General features: G+C 43.1%; 1 protein-coding gene across 1 annotated transcript in view; it reads left to right on the top strand.

Moving 5' to 3' along the window:
* Positions 1-428: 428 nt before the first annotated feature.
* Positions 429-24,976, top strand: part of AACS (acetoacetyl-CoA synthetase) — an 89,763-nt gene continuing 65,215 nt past the window's right edge. Inside the window, exons 1-3 of the mRNA XM_060785588.2 lie at positions 429-618; positions 16,109-16,212; positions 21,540-21,660. Of these exons, the coding sequence (XP_060641571.2) occupies positions 501-618; positions 16,109-16,212; positions 21,540-21,660 (343 nt within the window). The 5' untranslated portion in view covers positions 429-500. The remainder of the gene's footprint in view (positions 619-16,108; positions 16,213-21,539; positions 21,661-24,976) is intronic.

Raw genomic sequence — 24,976 nt, 5'->3', positions numbered from 1 at the left:
TCTTGAATTGTGGAAAAGTGAATAGTGGTAGTTAAAGAGCACATTCTAAGGATTAGTTCTGCGTTTGATTTATTAAAATATTCCCATCCAAACCCAAGTAACGAAGGTGGAGGCATTACTTTTCATTCAACCCTGGTAGAATACAACCTGAGCCCTGCCACATGCACAGTGGAGGACCTCCTGATAGAGAGGCACTCCAAGTGGCCAGCTACTGGTCAAAGGACATTGACTAGAACGCCAAGTTTTTGAAACTTTTGTGTTTTCTCAAATTCATTGGTTCGCTCCTGATACGAGAAAGAAATCCCCGAGGCTGGAGCGCGCGCCGTCTCCAGGGTCTCTTTCCTTCTTCTGGCGGAAGGTTACAGCCGGGGAAGGGAGGCGCGAGGCGTCCTTGAAAAGGCGGCGCCCGGAGGCGGAGCCCCGCAGTCTCCTTTCAGCCGAGGCATCGGCAGGGTAGTGCGCGTGCGCGGTGGGGGACAGCTCCAAGGCTGAGCCTCGCCATGTCTGGGGAGCTGGAGATCATGGAGTCGCAGGTGATGTGGGAGCCGGACTCTAAGCGGAACACCCACATGGACCGGTTCCGGGCCGCCGTGGCCAATGCCTATGGGGTCCGCCTGGGTGAGTGAGAGAGCGAGGGCTTGCCCCGCCTTGGCATGTCCCCAAAGGCAGCCTGGGGCTGAATGAATGGGACGAGGGCGGGAGCCAGCAAGAGGGATGGAGGCAAGCTTTGGCAGGATGCCTGGTGCAACCAGCAGGGATTGTCATGGAAGGAGCAGCGTAGAAACACTGGGCTCATCCATTTGGGCATGGCAGGCTGAAGGAAGCTTTGATGCTTGGAGCCAAGGCCCTGGGGAATGACTGCAGTGGCTGATGCTTGGGATTCTTCGTATTACGAATGTCATGGGCCTCATCCTAGTTGACATGCATATGCTGCCTTTCCTCCAGTGTGTTCAGTGTGCTGTCCATGGCCCCCATCTACACTGACAATTGAATGCAGCTCCAAACCAGTATTGAAGAAAGTGAATTCTCTTTGACAGAGAAGAAACCGAAGTTTCCCATGTAGCATTGTGCACTTCAAGGGATGTCAAACTGCACTCATTCTACAGTGTAGATCAGGCATAGGCACACTTTGGCCCTCCAGGTATTTTGGACTTCAACTCCCACAATTCCTAGCCTCTCGAAAGAAGGATAAAAGATCAGTGAATAGGAAGATATATAACAAATATATTGTCAAATATGTATTTATTTACGATATTTATAGACTCAAGGCGGGTTACAGATTGGCACAATTCGATGTCAGGCATTCATAAAAGTGCCATTAAAAACAATCAACGTTACAATATAAGACATATATAAAAACCATCATTGGTGCCATCCTGTGTTATCCAGTAACATCGTCTGGTCATTCCATGTTCATCATTCATAGTTCTGTGTTATCTGCATTCTCAAAAGCTTGCTCAAAGAGCTAGGTCTTTGCTTTTTTTCGGAAAATCAGGAAGGAGGGGGGGGTGATCTAATATCCCTGGGGAGGGAGTTCCATAGCTGGGGGGCCCCACTGAGAAGGCCCTGTCCTTCATCTCTGCCAATCGCACTTGCGAGGCAGGCAGGATCGAGAGCAGGGCCTCCCCAGACGATCTTAAGCTCCTAGATGGTTCTTAGGAGGACATACGTTCAGACAGGTAAGCTGGGCCAGAATCGTTTAGGGCTTCATAGGCTAAAGCCAGCACTTTGAATTGTGCTTGGTAGCAAATTGGCAGCCAGCAATTATGTTATTGCTGTTGGTTTTGATGCTTGTTTTACATTTTGTATAATGTTGTTTTATGTTGTTTCAAATTGTTGTGACGCACTCTAATGTGCTATGTTTTAACTCTTGTTATCTGGGCTTGGCCTCATGTAAGCTGCCCCGAGTCTCTTCGGGAAGATGGAGGCGGGGTATAAAAATAAAGTTATTATTATTATTATTGTCAAAGGCTTTCATGGCCGAAATCACTGGGTTGTTGTAAGTTTTTCAGGCTGTATGGCGATGTTTCAGAAGTACTCTCTCCTAATGTTTTCCCTTCATCTATGTCAGGCATCCTCAGAGGTTGTGAGGTCTGACCTCACAACCTCTGAGGATGCCTGCCATAGATGCAGGCGAAATGTCAGGAGAGAGTACTTCTGGAACATCGCCATACAGCCCGAAAAACTTACAACAACCCAGTATAACAAATGTATTGAATTATGATAAAATAAATAAAAATATTAGAAACTAGGAAGAGCTATAGAGTCATGTAAGTATTTCCAATTGGGGAAATGGTCAAACATATAAGGAAAATATAATGGAATTCTGGGAGTTGAAGTCCAAAACAACTGTAGGGCCGAAGTTTATCTGGTGTAGATGCATCCTTGGACCCCTTCTACACTGCCATATAAAATCTAGATGATCTGCTTGGAAATGGATTATATGGCAGTGTAGACTCATATAATTCAGTTCAGAGCAGATCATAGAATCATAGAGTTGGAAGAGACCTTGTGGGCCATCCAGTCTAACCTCATTTTGCCAAGAAGCAGGAAAATAGCATTCAAAGCACCCCCGACAGATGGACATCCAGCCTCTGTTTTAAAGCCTCCACCACAGTGCAAGGCAGAGAGTTCCACTGCTGATCACAGTATTTATTTAGTATTTAGTATTTAGTATTTATGCAGGCCAAAATCCCATCGGCTTTTGTAGCTGCCGTATCACATTGTTCTCTCATGTTGACCTTCCTGTCCACGAGGACTCCAAGATCTTTTTCATACGTACTGTTGTCGAGTCAGTCATTGTTGCCCATTCTGTATCTTTGCATTTCATTTTTTCTGCCTAAGAGAGATTTCTTGCATTTGTCCCTGTTGAACTTCATTTTGTTAGTTTTGGCCAATCACCTCTTTCAGATCGGTTTGAATTCTGCTCCTGTCTATCTGCTCATCATTGTTAGCCTTGTGGCGGATCTGGCCGGGGTGGTCCATGCCTTAGTCACCTCTAGATTGGACTACTGTAATGCACTCTATGTGGGGCTGCCCTTGAAAACAGCCCGGAAATTCCAGTTGGTACAGCGGGCGGCGGCCAGGCTGTTAACTGGTGCTCCTTACAGGGAGAGGTCAACCCTCCTGTTTAAGGAGCTCCATTGGCTGCCATTCATTTTCCAGGCTCAATTCAAGGTGCAGGTGCTTACCTACAAAGCCCTAAACGGTTTGGGACCCATCTACCTTCGTGATCGCATTTCTGTATACGAACCCACACGATCTCTTCGTTCATCTGGTGAGGCCCCGCTCACGATCCCACCTGCTTCACAGGCGCGATTGGTGGGGACGAGGAACAGGGCCTTCTCGGTGGTGGCCCCACGACTCTGGAACTCCCTCCCCAAGGACATCAGGCAGGCCCCAACATTGGCAGTCTTTAGAAGGAGCTTGAAAACGTGGATGTTCCAGTGTGCCTTCCCAGAATAAGGAATCCTAAACAATATGTCCTTAATGCACTTTATGAGGGATTTAGAACTGTCTGCACGTCCACCTATCCTAAAGTATTCCTCCTATCCCCTTTGAACTTCCCAGCTTTTAACTTTTAAAATTTTCACATATGGCCCTGCCCATGTTTTTAAAATGTGTTGTGTTATTATTGTATTGTTTTGCTTTTTATGAGTTATTTATTGTTTTGTTGTTGTTTATTTATTATTTACTTTGCTTATATACCGCTGTATCTCAAGCCCGAAGGCGACTCACAGCGGTTTGTTGTTGTTTTTATGATGTTATTGGGCTGTTTTTATGATGTCTTGTAAGCCGCACCGAGTCCTGCGGGAGATGGTAGCGGGGTATGAGAACAATAAATAAATAAATAAATATTCCGCCTTTCCTCCAGTGTGTTCAGTGTGCTGTCCCATCTACACTGATGATGGAATGCAGCTCCAAACTGGTACTGAAGAAAGTGATTTCTCTTTGGCAGAGAAAAAAACCCCAAGGTCCTCATGATGACCCCATAGCATTGCACACTTCAAGAGATGTCAAACTGCACTCATTCTACAGTGTAGGTTCATTCTGGGGGGCCCTACTACACTGCCACATAAAATCCAGATGATCTGCTTTGAACTGGATTATATAATAATAGTAATAATAATAATAATAGGGTTACTCAGGGCGGCTTCCAAAAACAAAGTGGCAAACATTCAATGCCATGTGCAATATAAAAATAAGCAAAACAGAATCAACAATTAAAATTAACAGTTAAAATAGACAAACTGAACAAGTAAAACATCCTTAACAAGAATATATAATTGATCAGGCCTCATAGAACCCATTATATGGCAGTGTAGACTCATATCATTCAGTTCAGAGCAGATCATCTTGATTATTTGCTTTGATAATCTGGATTATATGGCAGTGTAGAAGAGGCCTAAGACCCCTTTCCACACAACTGTATAAAATCCACATTGAACTGGATTATAAGGCAGTGTGGACTCGGATAACCCAGTTCAAAGCAGCTATTGTGGATTATCTGCCTTGATATTCTGGTTTATATGGTTGTATGGAAGGGCCTGGGCCCCCTGATGGCGCAGCAGGTTAAACTGCTAAGCTGCTGAACTTGCTGATCGAAAGGTTGTCAATTCAGATCCAGGGAGCGGGGTGAGCTCATGCTGATAGCCTCAGCTTCTGTCAACCTAGCAGTTCGACAACATGCAAATGTGAGTAGATTAATAGGTACGGCTCCATCAGGAAGGTAACGGCGCTCCATGCAGTCATGCCGACCATATGACCTAGGACAGTGTTTCTCAACCTTCCTAATGCCGCAACCCCTTCATACAGTTCCTCATGTTTTGGTGACCCCAACCATAAAATTATTTTTTGTTGCTATTTCACAACTGTAATTTTGCTACTGTTATGAATCGTAATGTAAATATCTAATATGCAGAATATGTTTTCATTCACTGGACCAAATTTGGCACAAATACCCAATACGCCCAAATTTGAATACTGGTGGAGTTGGGGAGGGATTGATTTTGTCATTTCCGGGTTGTAGTTGCTGGGATTTATACACCTACAATCAAAGAACATTCTGAACCCCACCAATGATGGAATTGAACCAAATTTAGCACACAGAACTCACGTGACCAACAGAAAATACTGGAAGGGTTTAGTGGGCATTGATCTTGAGTTTTGGAGTTATAGTTCACCTACATCGAGAGAGCACTGTGGACTCAAACAATGATGGATCTAGACCAAACTTGACACAAATACTCAATATGCCCAAATGTATTTATTTTGTTTGTATTTTAACTTATTATGATGTTGTTATGTTTTAGTTGTATTTGTGATTTTCAGTTGTTAGCCGGTCTGAGTCCCTCTACGGAGGTAGAGAAGATTGGGGTATAAAAGTTTTAAATAAATAAATAAATGTGAACACTGGTAGAGTGTGAGGAAAATAGATCTTGACATTTGGGAGTGGTAGTTGCTGGGATTTATAGTTTGCCTACAATCAAAGAACATTCGGAACCCCACCAATGATAGAATTGGGCCAGACTTCCCACACACAATCCCCATGACCAACAGAAAATACTGTGTTTTCTGATGGTCTTTGGCGACCCCTCAGACACCCCCTCGCGACCCCCCAAGGGGTCCCGACACCCAGGTTGAGAAACACTGACCTAGGAGATGTCTAGGACAACGCCTGCTCTTCAGCTTAGAAATGGAGATGAGCACCACCCCCCAGAGTCGGACACGACTAGACATAATGTCAAGGGGAAACCTTTATCTTTATGGAAGGGCCCTCAGTTAGCAGCTTCAGTGGGAAAGTGGTGCGCGTTGTTGTTTTGTTTGTTCCTCCAGAGACCCCGGAGGTCAGTGTTAATGATAATCATAGCTTTACCGGCCTCTCTATAAAATACACATATTAAAACAGGTCTCTATAATACACACATACTAACGGCCAAGGCCATTAGAAAACAGGCAGCAATATATAGGTAAGCTCAGCCAAGTGCAATTTCAACAAGGAACAACAAAAGCAAAAGCCACAAATACTAAGGCCGGACTCCTCTTTGGTAATCCCATCTGGAGTCGATTTACTGGATTCATGGGAGTAACCGGTGTGTTATCATCCAGCAGAAGATTTCAGTTGATCTTCTGTAGTTAGTTGGGGCTACTGATATGAGTCAAGTTTCAAGTTGCGACAAAATGTATTGGTGAAGTAAGACAAATGGACAGAAAAATGAAAATCGGAAAAGAACAGGAGCTGCATTATCATGAACCCAGAGCTTCATAGGCATAGGTTCTACGTCCGCAGATTCAACTGACCACATCTTGAATATATCTGAGGGGAAAATCCAAAAGCAAACTTTGATTTTGTTGGGCGCTGAGCTGCGTATTTTAATATGTATTTTGTAGAAATGTGTTTTAATATGTGTATTTTATAAAATGTCTTATATAATTAAGTATTTTTCTCGATCTAACCCGTCACAAGGAGAGGCGGCTAAGAAATAAAATTATTATTATGATGTGTAGACAGACCCTGCTGCAGTCTTCTGCCATTTCAGAGATCCTCCCTATATCCTTATATACACCATTGTTTATAATGGGACATTGTATCTAACACTATGTAACAAAATTTGAAAAATAATGATCCTTAATATTATTTTTCAAGGGGAAAAAAAAAATAAAGGACGCAATATTAGGGATTAGAATAAAGGAAGCAGATTGGGTACAATTATGGGATCAAAGATATTTAAAGAATTTATCGATACATGTTAAAGAAAATTATTATAAATTGGTTTGGAAATGGTACTTAACACCAGTAAAGATTCCAAATATCAACAGGAATGCCACAAAAAACTGTTGGAGAGGTTGCCAGGAGGTGGGTACATATATACATATGTGGTGGCAATTTAAATATGTAAATGAATTTTGGGGGAAGGTATTTGGAGAAATAGAAGCTATAATGGATATGAAGTTAGGAAAAAGTGCAAGCATTGCATTGTTGTCACTATATAACGTTAAGAAATTTGAAAAAAAACAGAGAAAGATGCAACAGATAACATGTTAACTGCAGCAAGATTACTGATAGCGAGGAACTGGAAAGGTAAAATAAATATACCAATTGAAGAATGGTATAAAGAACTATGGAAACTAGCAATAAATGATAAATTGACATGTAGTTTAAGAGTCAGGAAAGGGGTATGGAAGGAAAACGATTTTGGTGAAGTTTGGGGAAAATTTATTGAGAACCGTTTAAAAGAAGTAGATGGGAAATTACCTCCACAAGAAGAAATGGTATTTTGGAAAGAGAATGTAAATTGAAGTGGCTCGGAAAGGGGGCGCACAGAGGTGAACAAAAAAAAATATTCGAGATATATATACACATATAGTTGATGTAATGAATTGAGTATGGAATATAAGAGTATTGAAGGTATTGATGTATTCTAAGAAAACCAATAAAATATATTAAATGTTCCTGGTTTGAAAGCATTATTTCCTGTTTAATTGTGTGGCACTTACTTTGAAAGTAGCTGTTCTACCTCAGAAACTTTGTTTTTGTGGCTGCCACGAACTCGGTTGAATTGGTTGAGACTCGATGAGATATTCATTGAAAAACTGGAGCCAAATGTTCTGTGGGATGTCCCTCAGAAACAAAGTTTTTGCAAGTTAATAAACCTTTTCCATGTTTTTATGATAGAACCAATTAGGAAATGACATTTATAACCTAGGAACAAAAATTGTGTTGCACAGTAATAGTCCCCATAAGTGTGTTTGTCCTGAAGCCAAATCTCAGTGGATATCAGGGGCCCATTGTAATTTGAATGGCAACATAGTCCAAACCTTGAGGAAATCTTGAGATTCCAACTGAACACAAGGAGGAGGTATACCTAAAGTCGGCGGGGGGGGGGGGGGCATTCCAATGTACCGCCGTTGTAAAAGACACTCACTTTATTTTGATGCCACTCATTACATTAAGATGGCAGTGGCATATACAAGAGTGCTACATCAGCTGAAGCTGGGTATAACCGCATTGAAGGTGATGGTCCGTCAAGTGGCAGGGAATACAATGCTTTGAAATCAATAACTAGCTTCTAGAGCAATCCTTGCCAATATAAGCTCATCTAGAATCTTGCTGGAGCTTTGTTTTGGTTCAATACAGCAACACAAATGTCCTCAAGGTATATAAAGAGTTGTAGCACCATTGTTTGTCTCTTAACCATATTGGAAAGGCTTGTGCTTCCCCATCTGTCAGGGGTACTTTGATAGGCCTTCATGGCAGGGGGTTGCACAAGATGGGGCATATGGTCTTTTCAAAATCTATTGTTTTATTATTCTACTAGCTGTACCCACCACACATTGCTGTGGCCAGTCTTCCCTCCCTCTTTCTCTTCTTTCTTTCTCTCCTTCATTCCCTCCCTCTTTCCTTCCTTCTTTCTTTCTTTCTTTCTCTCCTTCCTTCCTTCCTTCTCTTCCTCTTCCCTTCCTTCCTCCCTTTTCTTTCCCTTCCTCTTTCTCCCCTTTCTCCCTTCACTACCTATTCTTGGACTGCAACTCCCAGCAGTCCTCCTGATCAATCTATCTACCTACCTACCTCTATCTGATCTATCTATTTTATCTGTCTGGAGGATTGCTGGGAATTGCAGTCCAGGTATAGGAAATTGGAGATATGCAGGGATTGGGATGCTCTCAAAGAAATCAAAGGAGAAGAAAACTTGCATCTTGGAAGCAGTACATTTGGATCATCCTCCTCTCCTAAAAGGCCTGGTCTAGGGGATGCTGGGAGCTGTAGTCTGGAAGAGAGTGTAGATGTGCTATTGTGTGTTTTTTTGCCAGGGGGAGTTTTTGCGCATTCGCTGTAGCATCTTTTTGCTTTTTTGTCCTTTTAAGTCCCTTCCACTGTGTTTTTCAGTTTTTTTAATGAGTGATGGTCACTCGTTGGCCTGATGGGTGTATTGTGTCCAAATTTGGTGTCAATTTGTCCAGTGGTTCTTGAGTTCTGTTAATCCCACAAACAAACATTACATTTTTATTTATATAGATGACAGCTATGGGCAAACCCAGGCCAGAGGGCCAGATGTGGCCGCTTGGGTTCTTTTCTCAAGTCCTTCTCTCTCTCACCACCCTATCCTTCCTTCCTTCTCTCTTTCCTTCCTTCCTCCTTCCCTCCCTTCCACACTTTCATCCTTCCCTCCCTCTTTCATCCCTCCTTCCCCCCTCTCTTTCTCCTTCCTTCCTTCCTTCCTTCCGTCCTTCCTTCCTTCCTTCCTTCCCTTTTGTCTTTCCTTCCATCTCTCTTTCCTCCCTCCCTCTGTTCCCTTCCACCTTTCCTTTCATCCCTTCCTTCCATCCTTCTCTTTTTCCTTCCTCCTGGGGTATGTTTAGCTGGGAGAAGAGAAGGTAGAGAGGAAACATAACACAGGGCCCATCACTCTCCTCTTTCCGCAGGGACCTGAAGATTTGGTAGTTCCATCAGGCCTTTGAAAACAATTAGTCTCAAGCCCCAGGCCTTTCACTTATAATAATAATAACAGTAATAATAAACTTTATATATACCCCACCACCATCTCCCCCAACAGGGACTCGGGGTGGCTTACATGAGGCCAAGCCCAAGCAACAAAATTACAGCAAAATAAAACCAAAAAACACAAGCAACAAACAACAACATCATAATTACATAAAAACATATGAATACATTAGCAATATAAAATTACAATACACACAATCACAGTGACAGTGGGCGGGCCACATGTGCAGAATAAAATAATTAAAAATACTCGGGTGAGATAAAAGGAGGAGCAGGTTATTTGAAAAGTGGAGCTCATAAAAAACTCCCACTCCCCTGGTCCTCTGTCATTTCGTAGTACTAGACGTGGCCCAGACCTTTTTTATAGTTGTTCAATAGGCCCTGGAAATGGGTAGCCTCAGGCCCCACTATTTTATTTATTTATTTATTTCATATATATATCCCGCCCTTCTCCCCACAAGGGGGACTCAGTGCGGCTTCACATGAGCATCAGAGGATGCTAACAGCATAAATACCATAAAAATTACAATTCACAATAAAATCATTTTAAAACATTGTACAACATCTTCAGTAAAAATTAACAATAAATTAATAGATTAACGTGCCAGTAAAACCAAGCCGAGCCGGGAGAATCCATGTCCCCAAATCCAGATTTCCCTTTCTTATTGCCTCTGGCCTCTAATCGAACGCCTGGCCCCAGAGCCAGGTCTTCAGTTGTCTTCTAAAGGACAGGAGGGAGGTGACCAACCTGATGTCCTTAGGGAGAGAGTTCCACAGACAGGGGCCACTGCCGAGAAGGCCCTGTCTCTCGTCCACACCAACCGCGTTTGCGAGAGTGGTGGGATTGAGAGCAGGGCCTCTCCTGATGATCTTAAGCTTTGTGATGGTTCATAGCAGGAGATACGTTTGGACAGGTAATTTGGCCATTAGTCAGGACCACTCCTTGCACTTTACCCATTTCCCCAGCCCTATGTTATCACTGCACTAGCCTTGGCCCAGCCCTCTCAAACTGTCTAGGCCTACTTTGAAATTTTGGCGTTTGGTAACTTATTTTGCATGATAGGATAGTGTTGGAACTGGTTTTAAATGTATATGTTTGTGTTAATAGTTTTATGTCTACGTTACTTTGCCTATGTGGAAACCGCCCTGAGTCCCTTAGGGGAGATAGAGCAGTATACAAATAAAGTTTTATTATTATTATAAACATAAGAACCATGTTTCAAAATTTGAAAGGGTGTCCCATTGAGGAGGAGAAGGAGGAGGAGGAGGAGGGGGAAAACTGACTTTCTGCTGTTCTAGAGACCAGGACACAAGGGAGCAATGGGTTCAAATGACAGAGAGAGAGAGAGATTCGACTGAAAAGATTAGGAAGAAATTCCTAAGAGTAAGAGCTGTTGGAGAGTGGCATAGGCTGTCTGAGAGTGTGGTGGAGTCTCATTCTCTGGAGGCTTTTCTGCAGAGGTTATCTATCAGGAGTGCTTTGGTTGTGCCTTCCTGCATGGCAGGGGGTTGGACTGGATGGCCTTTGGGGATCGCTTCCAGCTCTAGGATTCTATATCAGGTGTAGGCAATACAGGGTCTGATGGATACACTTTTTCTCTCCCGCCCACCATCTCATCCTGACCAAGGCCAACTCTTTTAGGATCCAAACGTTTTCCCTCCTCCTTTCACTTTCTGCCTCCAAAAGAGAAGAGGAAGGGGAGGTAAGGGTAGGGAGGGGACTTGGGGAGAACCTCCTCTCTCCTGGGCCACCCACCCTACTTTGGCCTGCCATGTGGCCCCCAAGTTTGTCCATGCCTGTTCTATTATCTCTATTCAGGCTTTAAGTATGACCAGTAATAATAATGCTAAAGGTATATCTGAGCATTCTTTCTTCCTCTCTTCCCTGGCAAAGTGCACTGTACTTTCATATAACAACAAGCAGCAGTCAGTTTGTATTGCATTAGGAACTGGTCACAAGTATGGTCCAGCAGTTGTAAACAAAAGTATACAAATATGGTTCATCTTTTGGATACGCATAAACAAAAATAAAGGGCTGCTGTAAGTCTTTCGGGCTGTATGGCCATGTTACAGAAGCATTCTCTCCTGACATTTTGCCTGCATCTGTGGCAGGCATCCTCAGAGCTTGTGAGGTCTGTAGATACCTGCCATAGCTGCAGGCGAAACATCAGGAGAGAATGCTTCTTGAACATAGCCATACAGCCCGAAAGACTTACAGCAACCTAGTGAATCTGGCCATGAAAGCTTTGGACAATACAAAAAGAAAAGGGATTCCTACCCTTCAAGAATCACATAATTCATTTTAGAGGGTGTTTTATCTTAAGCAAACACATTAACAGAGGGAGGGAAACAATGGTAGAGAGTACATGGTTTTGTATGTACATTCCTAGGTTTAGTCCCTGGTATCTCTATTTAGGACTGAAGAGACTCCTTCCTGCACCCCTGGATACTGAGACTTCCAGTCAATGTTGACCATAGTGTCTCAAGGAAAATTCCCATGGCCAGAAATACTAAAAGATGAAGGAGTTCGTCATAGGTGGGAGTTTCTGAAAAGTGAGATATTGGAGGCACAATTTCCAGCAGTTCCAATGAGGAGGAAAAACAGGAGGGATCTACAGATGGGTGTCTCAAAGAACTTTCAACTGAGCTAAGATTTAATGTAGAAGACAGGGAGAAATCACAAAATGCCAGAAATAAAAAAAAATAGTCAGACAGTCCGAAAAGCCACAGCGCAGAAGGAGCTCACGCTTATTAGGAAGATTAAAAACAATAAAACCAGCTTTTTGGGTTATGTTCGTAGCAGAAGGAAAAACAAGGAAATGGTAGGGCTGCTGCATACAGGTGATAGTGAAATGCTAACAAGGGGACAGAGGAACGACAAAACTGCTCAACGCTTTCATTGCATTAGACTTCTCCCAAAAGGTAAATAGTGTTCAACTTGGGTGTAATGGAACAGATGAGGCAATAGGGGAAATGCAGCACAAAACAGATAAAGAAGCAGCACAGGAATACCTGGCTACTGTGAAAAAATTCAGGTACCCAGGGCCAGGTGAATTACATTCAAGAGTGTTAAAAGAACCAGCAGAAGTAATTTTAATACCATTGGGATATTAAACATAATAATAATGATAATAATAACAACAACACTTTATTTATATTCCGGCTTTCTCCTCAAGGAGACTCAAAGCGGATTACAGTATATAAGCAGACATAGGCAAACATTCAGTGCTTTATTACAATGACATACAAAGAGACAAACAGACAAAGGCAAAGGCTTCTCCTTACATTTCCGGCTCTGGAGGTGGTGCTCATCTCCGGCTCTAGGGGAAGTGCTCTTCTCCATTTCCAAGTTGAGGAGCCTGCATTCGTAGACACCTCCTGATCATGTGGCTGCATGGAGTGTCTTTTTGTCTTTTCCCGCTGAAGCCGTATCTATTGATTTGCATGTTTTCAAACTGCTAGGTTGGCAGAGCTAGTACTAACAACTGGAGCTCATCCCATCCCCCGATTTCAAACTGCCAACCTTCAGGTTAGCAGTTCAGCAGCACAAGGGTTTAACCCATTGTGCCTCCACGGCTCCCTTGAAATGTAATTGAAATGTAATTGAAATCTAGTTATTAGATTTTGAGACCTACTTCTGTGATGCCTATTTCTGCCACATTTCCCATTTTGTATTTCATAGAATTGTAGAGTTGGAAGAGACCTCATGGGCCGTCCAGTCCAACCCCCTGCCAAGAAACAGGAAAATTGCATTCAAAGCACCCCCAACAGATGGCCATCCAGCCTCTGTTTAAAAGCCTCCAAAGAAGGAGCTTTCACCACACTCTGGGGCAGAGAGTTCCACTGCTGAACATCTCTCACAGTCAGGAAGTTCTTCCTAATTTTCAGATAATGAACATTGATAATGTTTCTTCCTATAATTGATCAGGCTACATCTCCATAAATTCTGGAAGGCTTGCCTTGAGATATATTTCCCATGCTATCAAAGTCCAGGAATGATAGCCAGGAGAGCATTTGGTTCTATTTGTCTTCCCTTAGGTGTCCAAATGCGAAGGGAGGTAATAAGCACTTCTCACCAAACAAACAAGATTAGCTTATGGCTCATTTCCTTGAATTAAAAAATACGGACAGGTGGTGTCTACAATTGACGTAAGGTGATTTTGAGGTGAGCTTGTAGCTCCTCTGTAAGTCATGTAAAGCAACATAATGTGTAGGATTAATAGCATTACATCTAATAAAGGAGTTGAATTTGACAAAGAAAGACTTAATTCATATATCTAACAGGAGCGCAAGAAAGGGAGAGTAAGGCAGGATAACAACCACTTACCAAGTACACAAAGGGAAACTGATTTATGCCCATGTGCTGCACATGAATATGCCCAGTATTAGTTGCATGGTGTTTGAAGGGACCTGGATTCTGTACTTTTCCTTGTTTTCCCATGAATCCTGATTGCTTGAGATTCTGGCTTGCCTGGAGACAATGCATGTGCATACAAGTTTATGGGGACATAATAGTTTCAAATGGTGGGCAGGTAAATGGCAGTGCTTCAATCAAGCTTTCTCTCTCAATGAGGGAAAGGTCTGTGGGGTGGATTTATTTTTTCCCCCAAGTAATTTTTTATTCAAGAAAAAGACAAAATAGAACAAGCAAACATTACGTAAAACCACACAAAACAAAATATCTACATAGTATCAACTACTACTGAACTACAACTAAGCGATTATTTAAAATAATCAGAGAGAGTGAAACAAAACACACAAACACAGAGAAAGAATGACATGAAAAGAACAAACTTTCCACTCTGTATCTGATGGGTGTTATTCCTTGTTAGTTTACTCCCTTTAAACCATTCATTTTAATTCTACGAACCATCGGATACTGCCGCCTCCATTGAATGTAGTTTTCTAATAATAGTAATTCTATATCTTCTAGGAATAATACACAATATGCAACATTTTGGAAAAACTCCCTGACCGTACCTCAGGTTTATACCACATAACACATAGTAATAGTAATAATAATACATTTTATATTCCGCTCTATCTCCCTGAGGGGACTCAGAGCGGATTACAGTATACACATATGCAGGCAAACATTCAGTGCCTTTTATACAGTGAACAATGACATATAATATACAAACAAAGGCAAAGGTTTTCCTTTCCATCTCCGGCGTCTGCAGGCAATGCTCAACTCTGGCCATGGGGAGGTGCTCTTGTTCCATTTTCCCATGCCAAGGAGCCTGTTGTCCATAGACCCTCCTGGTCGTGTTGCTGGCATGGGCACCTTTTACCTTCCCACCAAGGTGGCACCTATTGATTTACTCACATTAGCATGTTTTTGAACTACTAGGTTGGCAAAAGCTAGGGCTGACAGTGGGAGCTCACCCCACTCCCAAGATTGAAACTGCCAAAGCTTTTAGTCCGCAAGTTCAGCAGCTCAGCAGTATAACCCACTGCGCCACTGGGGGCTCATGTAGTATATATAATATATATTATATTACAGCATTATTAATATTAACCTTGATCCACGTCTTCAAACTTCCAACCTTCTGGTCAGCAGTTTTTCCATAGCTAGCAGTTTAGCCCGCTGTGCTGCTGTGGCCCCCTATTGTACTATCAAAGCTCTTTATAAACACTGTATCTCGGTCATGAGAGAACCCACTGGATGATTTTCTCAGCCACAAAGGATGCCCCCCCCCCCTTCCCCGGCAAAGAAATCTTGCTAAGACAACCCTGCAATAGGTTTGCCTTGAGGTGCCATAAGTTGGATGACTTGAAGGCGCAACAACAAGAATCAGCTGCCATAAAGCAAGTCTGCCTTTGGCTGAATTGCTTTGGTCATTGGTTGAGATGTGGAAAGAGGGAGTAAAAGAAGCAATAGCTTGGTGGAAGCAAGAGCTGGGACTTGGGAAGGTGGGTGAAGGATGGGGGCCAGACAGTGGGAAGCTGTGAAAAAATGGCTATAGAATGTAGCTGGATGTGCATAATACCTGCAGGAAGCTTTCTTTCTACGAAATAAGAGGTCACTTTCATATTTATGAACATACAGTATATTGCTTATTATATTTTCTGTAAGATCACCAAAGTCATTTACCCACTTATCCATGCAGCCCATACTCGCAGTGTCATTTATGACAAAATATACCCTCTCTAGGCACGTTCTAGGTTCTCCAACACATTGTGTTGGAAGTCCTTCATTTCAACAGAGTTCACTATTATCCATGGTTGCCTATATCCACACCATGTCTGGGAAAATATTTTCCATGGATATGAAGGTTGTACTGTACATCATATACATTAAGTGCATTGTAAACTGCCCTGAGTCCCTTTGGGAGTTATAGATAAAGTAGTAGTAGATTTTGTTGTTATTGTTATTTTACTGACACAAAAACACAGTATGTCACAGCAAATGAGATATATATGCTGGATTTCGTATCACAAAATCACAAGTCGAACACTTCCCAAGCGTCTAGGACTGTGTGATGTATTTTCGAACGTTATTGTTATTGTTATTGTTATTGTTATTATTATTATTATTATTATTATTATTATTATTGTATTATCCTGAAAGATAACTAAAAGATGGATGTTGTGTTTAACTTGCAGCCAACTACAGTGAACTGTATCACTGGTCAGTAGAGCATTATCCTGATTTTTGGGCCGAATTCTGGAAGTTCAGCGGGATTGTCTTCTCTCACCTATATGATGAGGTAAAACATTGTGGATATTGCAACCTTTGGTTATTTTTCCAAGTTGCTTTAAATCAACATATTCCCTATGTTACAAAATGAATGCATAGTGGAATTGTTTCTTCTAATGAGTTTGGAAACATGTGGATCTCTTGACCGCAGATATGACTTATATCTTTATATAGATATTGATTACATTTATACATTCTCCTACAACTGGTAACATGCTAGAGTAATTTTCCTCTCAGTTTATAATAGTCTTTGCCCTCAAGCATAATCTAGAAAGATGTGGCACAAGAGGAAAAGTGGATGGGGAAAGTGAAAAAGATAATGAGAGCAATCTGCCATCAGTTTTTAATGTTCTTCAACCTGATGGAATGGATACAGGATGGTAGTTGGGGAGATGCCCCTTTTAACTGGCTTCTTAGGAGGGCTGATGGTGGCCTTGCTTTACTTTTCTCTTGCCCAGCCTCACAGATCATAGTGTCAAACAACCTAGTGATTTGGCAAAGAAAGGAGCTCTCGGCTAAATATTTGAAGTACAGTGTTCCCTCACTTATCGCGGGTGTTACGTTCCAGGACCACCCGCAATAAGTGAAAATCAGTGAAGTAGGGACGCTCCTCTTTCCCCCTCCCCTCCTCCTTCCCCACTTGCTTAGGGAAGGAAGGAAAGGAAGCAAGCCCTCCTCCTCCTCCTTTTCTCCTTCCTCCTTCCCCGCTCATTTGGGGAAGGAAGTAAGGAAGTAAGGAAAGGAAGCAAGCCCTCCTCCTCTTTTCCTTCTCCTCCTTCTCCACTCACTCAGGGAAGGAAGGAAGGAAAGGAAGCAAGCCTTCCTCCTCCTTTTCCTCCTCCTTCCCTGCTCGCTCGGGGAAGGAAGGAAAGGAAGCAAGCCTCCTCCTCCTCCTTTCCCCCCTCCTCCTTCCCCACTCACTCAGGAAAGGAAGGAAGGAAGGAAGGAAAGGAAGCAAGCAAGCCTTCCTCCTCCTTTTCCTCCTCCTTCCCCGCATGCTCGGGGAAGGAAGGAAAGGAAGCAAGCTCTCCTCCTCCTTTCTCCCCTCCTCCTTCCCTGCAAAACAGCGAGTCTGCAGAAAGCAAACCGCGAAGTAGTGAGGGAACACTGTACCTCCAGTAAAATGTGTTGTCAGTATTCTATTTGGGGGTATTCTCACTGTAAACCACCAACACTGTCCATACCAAATGGCAAGGTGTTCTTGTGTGAACAGGGGCTTAAGGAGAGCCAATGTTCTATGGCCTACCTCAATTCCCAAACATGCATAATCCAGTCAGCCTGACATGAATGCCAGGAAAGATTCTAGAACGGATCTTTAAAGATACAGTCTTTAATCACTTAGAAAGGAATGCTGTAATTGCAAAAAGTCAACATGGTTTTCTCAGAAAGAAGTCATCCCAGACTAATCTTACAACTTTTTTTTGATAGAGTTACAAGCTTGGTAGATGCAGGGAATGCTGTGGATGTAGCACATCTTCATTTCAGCAAGGCCTCTGACAAACACCCCCGTGATATTCTCACAAAAGAAGGTAGTAAAATGTGCATTAGACAATTCTACTGGCAGATTTGTAATTGGTTGATTGACTGATTCCAAAGCTCACCAGCCACTCTTCGTCCTGGACAGAAAGGACTGTTGGGGTGCCACTGGGTGCTATTTGACATTCTTGGCAATTACTTGGGCAGTGGAATAGAAAGCATTCTTATCAAATTTGTAGATGACACAACATTGGGAGGGAGCACTCCTATCCCAAAAGACAGGGTCAGGATCCAAAATGACCTTAACAGATTAGAGAGCTGGGTCAAAACTAACAAATTGAATTGCAGTAGGGAGAAATGTATGGTGCTACACTTAGGGAGAAAAAAAATGAAATGGACGGATATAGGATTGGTGAGTGGTCTGAGAGTAGTACATGCAAATGGGATGTAGAGGTCTGAGTAAGCCATAGGCTGAACATGAGTGAGTAGTATGATGAGGCAGTTAACAAAGCCAATGTTATATCCAGGCTAGCTCTAGTTCAGAAAATAAGCTCTCAAAAGTTTAGAAGCTTTATTCAGAAAGTAGAGTAGATCTCAGCATGCCGTATTTAGGACTGAAGGCCCAGCAGCTGTACAATACAATCAGTCCTCCACTTTTGCAGATTTCACACTCACTGTTTTTATTATTTGTGGATATGAAACATTGCCACCTTCCGAAGTTGGGGCCGCCACCTGAGCATTCACATGGAATCCCCATCTTTGGAAAGTGAGCAAGGAATGTGTTTGGGAGACATATGCTGTGAGTCTCTGTTCCACCTGGTATCTCCTTTCCTTTGCTCAGGTCAAACAGACTCGTGGTAGATAAGTTAGAGAAGGAACTGGCCATGTGATGTGGATTCAGCTCCTCTTCTTGTGTTCCATGTATCTCTGATCCTTCTAGACAAAGGAAGAGGAGTAGTGAGGGCAACAGAAACACATGGCAACCCCATCCTCAGAAAGCGAATGAGGCATGCGTTTGGGAGACACTCATGCCAGGAGTCTGTTCCACTTGGTATCCCCTTTCCTTTGCCCAGGTGAAACAGAGACTCATGGCAGGTAAGTTAGAGGAGGAACTGGTCATGTGCTGTGGATTCAGCTCCTCTTCTTGTATCCCTCCTAGACAAAGGAAAGAGGAGTAGTGGGGGGAACAGGAACAAATGACAACCCCATCCTCAGCAAGTTAATGAGGCACGTGTGCCGTGAGTCTCTGTTCCACTTGGTATCCCCTTTTCTTTGCCCAGATGGAACAAAGACTCATGGCAGGTAAGTTAGAGGCGGAACTGGCCATGTGCTGTGGATTCAGCTCCTCTTCTTGTGTTCCTCTCAGACAAAGAAAGAGGACTAGTGGGGGGAATAGGAACACACAGCACAGAGAATGGTGAGGAGGACTTGATTCCACCAGGTATGTGATGAAGCAGGCAGGACAGGTTCCTCTCCTTTGTCCTGTTTGTCACATGTCTCCATTCTGCCTGGTATCTCATTTGATTTCATGGGCAAACCAGAAGCGTATGGTACACAGGCAAGAGGAGGAGTCGGCCCCGTGCTGCTGTACTTACACTATGAATTCTCCTCTTCTTACTGAATTCTGTGAATCTATTCTACATAAGCAAGTGAAGAGGAGTATTGGGGGATAGGAACACATGGCGTATAGGAAGAGGAGGAGGAAGCAGGTCCGCCAGCTAAGTGATAGTGTGAACGTGGGCAAGATTAGTTCCTCCTCTTTCTCCTGTTTGCTGCAAGTGTCTATTCCATCAGTATCTCGCTTCCTTTCCTAGATGCCCTTTCAGATAGGCCCTATATCTCAGGATCTGGTTCCAGGTTTTCTGTTTATCCCAGATTATCTGACAGTGGGGACTCATATAATCCAGTTTAATGCAGAAAACCTGGGATCAGATCCTGGTGCAGGGCCTGTGTGGAATGGCCCTAGGCTAAATAGAGACTTGTGACACACAGGTAAGAAAAGGTGGTCTGCATCGCTTCACTTACTCTGCAGATCCAGTTCCTCTTCTTGTGTCCTATGAATCTCTCTGTTTCACCCGAACAATGGAAGAAGAATACTGGGGAGAACAGGAAGACACGGGACATAGGAAAAAGAGGAGGATCTAGATCCACCATGGAACCAGTTCCCTATCTCCACCCCCACCCTCCCTGGAGATATTCATGGTTTTTCTACTCTTGCAAGGGAGCTGCTCCCCTAACCTGGATGAAAATGGAGGAATGTCTGGATACCCGTATTTACTTGAGTCTAATGCACCATCAGATCTAATCCACACCTCGATTTTCAAAACTCTGAAACCCCCCAAAAAGTATTTGCCATGTTACACAAATCTAATGCACACCCTAATTTTGGGAAGGTAATTTAGTCAAAGAAGGTGAGCATTAGATTTGAGTAAATACAGTATTTATAGGCACGCAATTCAGTTTTTAGATGGAATACAGTGTTCCCTCACTTATTGCTAGTGTTACGTTCCAGGACTGCCCGCAAAAAGTGAAAATTCACGAAGTAGTGACACACTCTCTCTCTCTATATATATATATATCAATATCACATTCTGAGGGTGAGGCAGAAGCGAGGAGAGATTTAAAGGCACCACACACCATTTTTTTTGCTAGCTATAAGGAAGGGGCTATAAGGCCGTGATTTACATACTGCTTTGTATCTTCTCTCTCTCTCTTTTTTATGATTGGCTGCCTCTCTCCTGATGGGGAGGGTGAAACCCCCTTCCACACTCCATCGTTGTCAGGAGGCAAAAACCCGCAAAACAACAAGTCTGCGAAAAGCGAACGCGAAGTAGTGAGAGAACACTGTAGCCCCATTCATCAACTAATAGAAACATTCACTTTAGTTATCCCTCATCCCCTTTTATACTCTTTCTGTCACAAGAATGACCTTGGCAGCTTCTATCTGTTAGTTTCCACTCATAGCATATCTGGCCATAACTCTAGAGCGCACAATAAACAATTCCAGGCTGATGAGAGAATGTGAGGTACCCCATTAAACAGAAGCATAGGTAAAATAATGACAAGGTCCATCATTCACTATACAATGATATAAGGCACATGTTAAAAGCAAATGTATGGCAGGACCTATGGTCTTGAAGGCCAGTGAGAGTCTAGGCTGCATCAATAGGTGTCTTAATATCTAGATTGAGGGAAGTCCTAGTCCCACTCTATTCTGCTTTGGTCATCTGGAACAACATTGTGTCCAGTTCTGGGCAAAGCAATTCATGGAGGATATAGAAAAGCTGGAATATGTCTTTCAAATATATGATTCCTGTTGTGAATCGAGACTAGTGCCAACCTCATGTGGCCCCAGAGCCAAGGGTTGCTTTCTGCAGTTATTATGACTGGATATGGGGCTGTGGAGGGGTTATACCTCTGTAGGGAGTCCATAGGAAACATGCCTCGTATTCAGAAAGATTTTGTTTTGTCCTGGGAATTGGAAATACCTCTGATACCAAACCATGTTGTTGCTCCAGGCCAAAGAGCAGATGGTATCTTCCACTCACCCAAGTCAGTCAATAGACTTAGTTCATGTGGCAGAAAATCCCACAAGCATCTTTCCTCATCCTTCATTGCAAAAATAATAAGATAAAAGAATACACTAATGAGGTAAACAACAGCATGCTGCCACTTCATGACATGTAAATCCTACCCATTGAGACATCTGGCTCTGACTTCTGCATGAATAGCTAGACTGATGGCTTGAGATCAAAAGAAGGTGGAAGGCAGTCGATTACAGAGCTGTCATCTTGCAATAGGTTGCGTGAACTGCTTTATGATTCCAAAGCTCTTTTCTCCTGTTTGGTATTCTTCCATCAGGTGGTGGATCCATCTAAAGGCATTGCAGATGTTCCTGAGTGGTTTAAAGGCAGCCGGTTGAACTATGCAGAGAACCTCTTGAAGCACAAAGAGAATGATAAAATTGCCCTCTATGCGGCACGTGAGTAGCACCTGCAAATGTTATTACACTGGCAGCTATATTTGAATGAGGTCTGCTAATGCACCATTACTCAAAACCTTGATGCTTAGGTGTGTTTTTCTCTTCTGGACTAAATACAAGTCAACTTCCAGAATCATGGCCAAAACCTCCTTTCACAACCTTTATTTTAGTAGTCAGTAATAGTACTGTGCTTTCTGAACAATAGGACTGCCACAGTGATCCCTTTCGGTTCTCCAGACATTTCAGATGTCAACTTTCAAGAGACCAAGGCAATATTGTCAGTGGTTGGGGGTTATGGACATCAAAATCTAAAACTTCTGGAAGGCCAAAGATTGAGAACATCTGATTTGGTGAATCCCAATATACCCTTATATGTTTGTATGATGTCAAATGCCCATATTTAATGCGATGATGATGTGATCCCCCCCCTCCCCCGGTGCCTCAGTGCACTGGGAGCGGCACTGCTAATGCAGCTTTTTTTGAACGCAGGTGTTGGGTTTGTACCTTCACCCCTCTTTGTTTGTCACCACTTTGTGAAATGAGTCCCTGAAAATCAACCTCTGCAAAAGCAAGATTGCTGAGTTACTGCGTATTTCCGTTAAATGTTCTGACAGCTGAATCTCGCTACTTGGTGGTTCTTTAGTTGTGACTGTAAGGGTGTTGTTGAGCTTTGTCGGCGCTAAGTGATTACCATCAATTCCCAAACCAGTTTGGAAATGTCCCAGTTAATCTTTTGTTAAACCTGCTCTCCCCTCCTTCGGGGCTTTCCTCCACTTGCTGAAGAAACCAGTAGACATGCTTGCGGAACCCTGAGTTCTGCCTCTCTTGCAGCCATGCCTTCCAGCTTCTCTTAGACAGATACCGGGTTTCAATGAATCCGTTGTCTTAATATAGACTGGCAGGTTAACCCAGAAAACATACCCATTCTTTTCCATAAACACTACTCTACATCAAGACCTAAGAAAGAATGGGCTCCCAAATTGCCTTTTGTAACTGTCACCTGTAATTTTACCAACCACTGTAGGTTGTTAAAGTGGCCTCCCCCATAATTTACAGTTCAGATGTGTTGTTGTTGTTATGTTTATTTTTACTCCACTGAGGAGCCCCCGGTGGCACAGCAGGTTAAACCACTGAGCTGCTAAACTTGCCGCAAGGCTAGCAGTTCGAATCCAGGGAGCGGGGTGAGCTCCCACTGTTAGCCCCAGGTCCTGCCAACCTAGCAGTTTGAAAACATGCAGATGTGAGTAGATCAATAGCTACTCCTCCAGCGGGAAAGTAATGGCACTCTGTGCAGTCATGCTGGCCACATGACCTGGGAGGCATCTACGAACAGTGCCGGCTCTTTGACTTAGAAATGGAGATGAGCATCCCCCACCCCCCCCAGAGTCGGACGCAACTAGACTTAAATGTCAAGGGAAAATTTTACCTGTTATACCTTGCTTTATCTCTCCAAAGGGGACTCAGACGGCTTGACATAAAAGGATTGGTGTCCAATTTAAAATATACAAACATTAAAACAGAATTAAACACAAATAGCATTAAAATTTTCAGATATAAACCATCAAAACATATTCAAAGTTAAAAATTGTAGCATCCCCTGGCTAGATCTTAAACACCTTCATCTTTACATGCCTGTTTAAATAAAAAGGTTTTAGCCTGCCACCAGAAGGACAGCAGGGAGGGGGCCGTTCTGGCTTCTCTGGGCAAGGAATACCAGAGTCAAGGGGAAGTCACCAAGAAGGAAGGCCTGCTCTCTCATTCCCTTCAACCAAACTTGAGATGGAGGTGGGAGCGAGAGAAGGACCTCTCCTGAAGATCTCAGGGCCTGGGCAGGTTTGTACAAGGAGATGCGGTCAGCCAAATAACCTGGTCCTGATCTGTCTAGGGCAGTGTTTCTCAACCTTCCTAATGCCACGACCTCTTAATAGAGTTCTTCATGTTGTGTTGACCCCCAACCATAAAATTATTTCCGTTGCTACTTCATAACTGTAATGTTGCTATTGTTATGAATCTCAATGTAAATATGAAGGATGTATTTTTATTCACTGGACCAAATTTGGCACAAATACCCGATACACCCAAGTTTGAATACTGGTAGGGTTGGGGAAGGATTGATTTTGTCATTTGGGAGTTGTAGTTGCTGGGATTTATAGTTCAGCTACAATCAAAGAGCATTCTGAAACCCACCAATGATGGAATTGAACCAAATTTGGCACAAAGAATTCCTATGACCAACAAAAAATACTGGAAGGGTTTGGTGGGCATTGAGCTTGAGTTTTGGAGTTCTCCTAATGATCAAATGCTTTATATCAGGGTTAGGGCCTCTGAATATTCTCGATCTTTGGCTCCCAGAAACCTCAGCTAGCAGGGATGATGATAGTTGTAAGTCTTAAAAAAGACCCCATTACCTGTACTGGCAACTGGCTGTTTTGCTTAGCCCCAATGGGAGTTGTACACCAATGGGATGAGAGTTATAGACCAAAACATCTGGAAGGACCAAGGCAGAGAAAGGCTTGCATTAGCAACCAGAATTTCCTGGGATGTGGTAAGGAGCTATCATCCCTAGTTCTCTGAATAAAGAGGTGTGGTTCTCTTCTTCCTCTTTGCAGATTATATATATGTGTGTGTGTGTAAAGCAGTGCTTTTCACACAATAACATCATGCAGAAACTTACTGAAAGCATGGGGTGCAGACCCAAAGTTAATAAGAACGTCAGCCCTGGCCTTGTTTGACTCAACTGCTGAGTATGCCTGCCCTGTTTGGCACAAGTCTGTCCATGCAAAGCAGGTGAATATAAGACATGTAGAATAATCACAGGATGTCTCAAAGCTACACCTATTGATAGACTCTACATGCAAGCTGGCATTGCCCCCCCCCCCCCCCCCAAGATATGCAACGGGAAGTTGCTGCCAGTTGCAAGAGAAATCAGGTTGAACCCTGTGAAAGCCACCCGCTGCATGGCTACCAGCCTCCTCCCAGTAGACTCAAATCAAGGAAAACCTTCATGAGAACCACCACTCCTCTTAATGTTCCTCCAGTAACAGAAAGAGCATCCCTCTGGGCAGCTAAACCAGGCAATTCCAACTGGATGGCTTTCCATGAGGGTCTTCCTCCAGGGGCAAACCAAGAATGGGCAGTGTGGAAGTTCCTGAACAGACTCAGAAGTGGAGTGGGCAAAATGGCAAAATGGCCCTTCCTAGAAGAATCCTCCACCTTGTTCAACTGTGGAGCAGAGCAAACAACTTCACATCTGTATACTTGCCTACAGTGCCTTGCCTCATGCACAGAAGAAGAATTGGTTAAAGCTACAGACAAT

Source organism: Anolis sagrei, chromosome X, assembly GCF_037176765.1.
Source record: "Anolis sagrei isolate rAnoSag1 chromosome X, rAnoSag1.mat, whole genome shotgun sequence".
Lineage (NCBI taxonomy): Eukaryota > Metazoa > Chordata > Lepidosauria > Squamata > Dactyloidae > Anolis > Anolis sagrei.
This window is presented reverse-complemented; position numbering and strand designations above follow the sequence as displayed.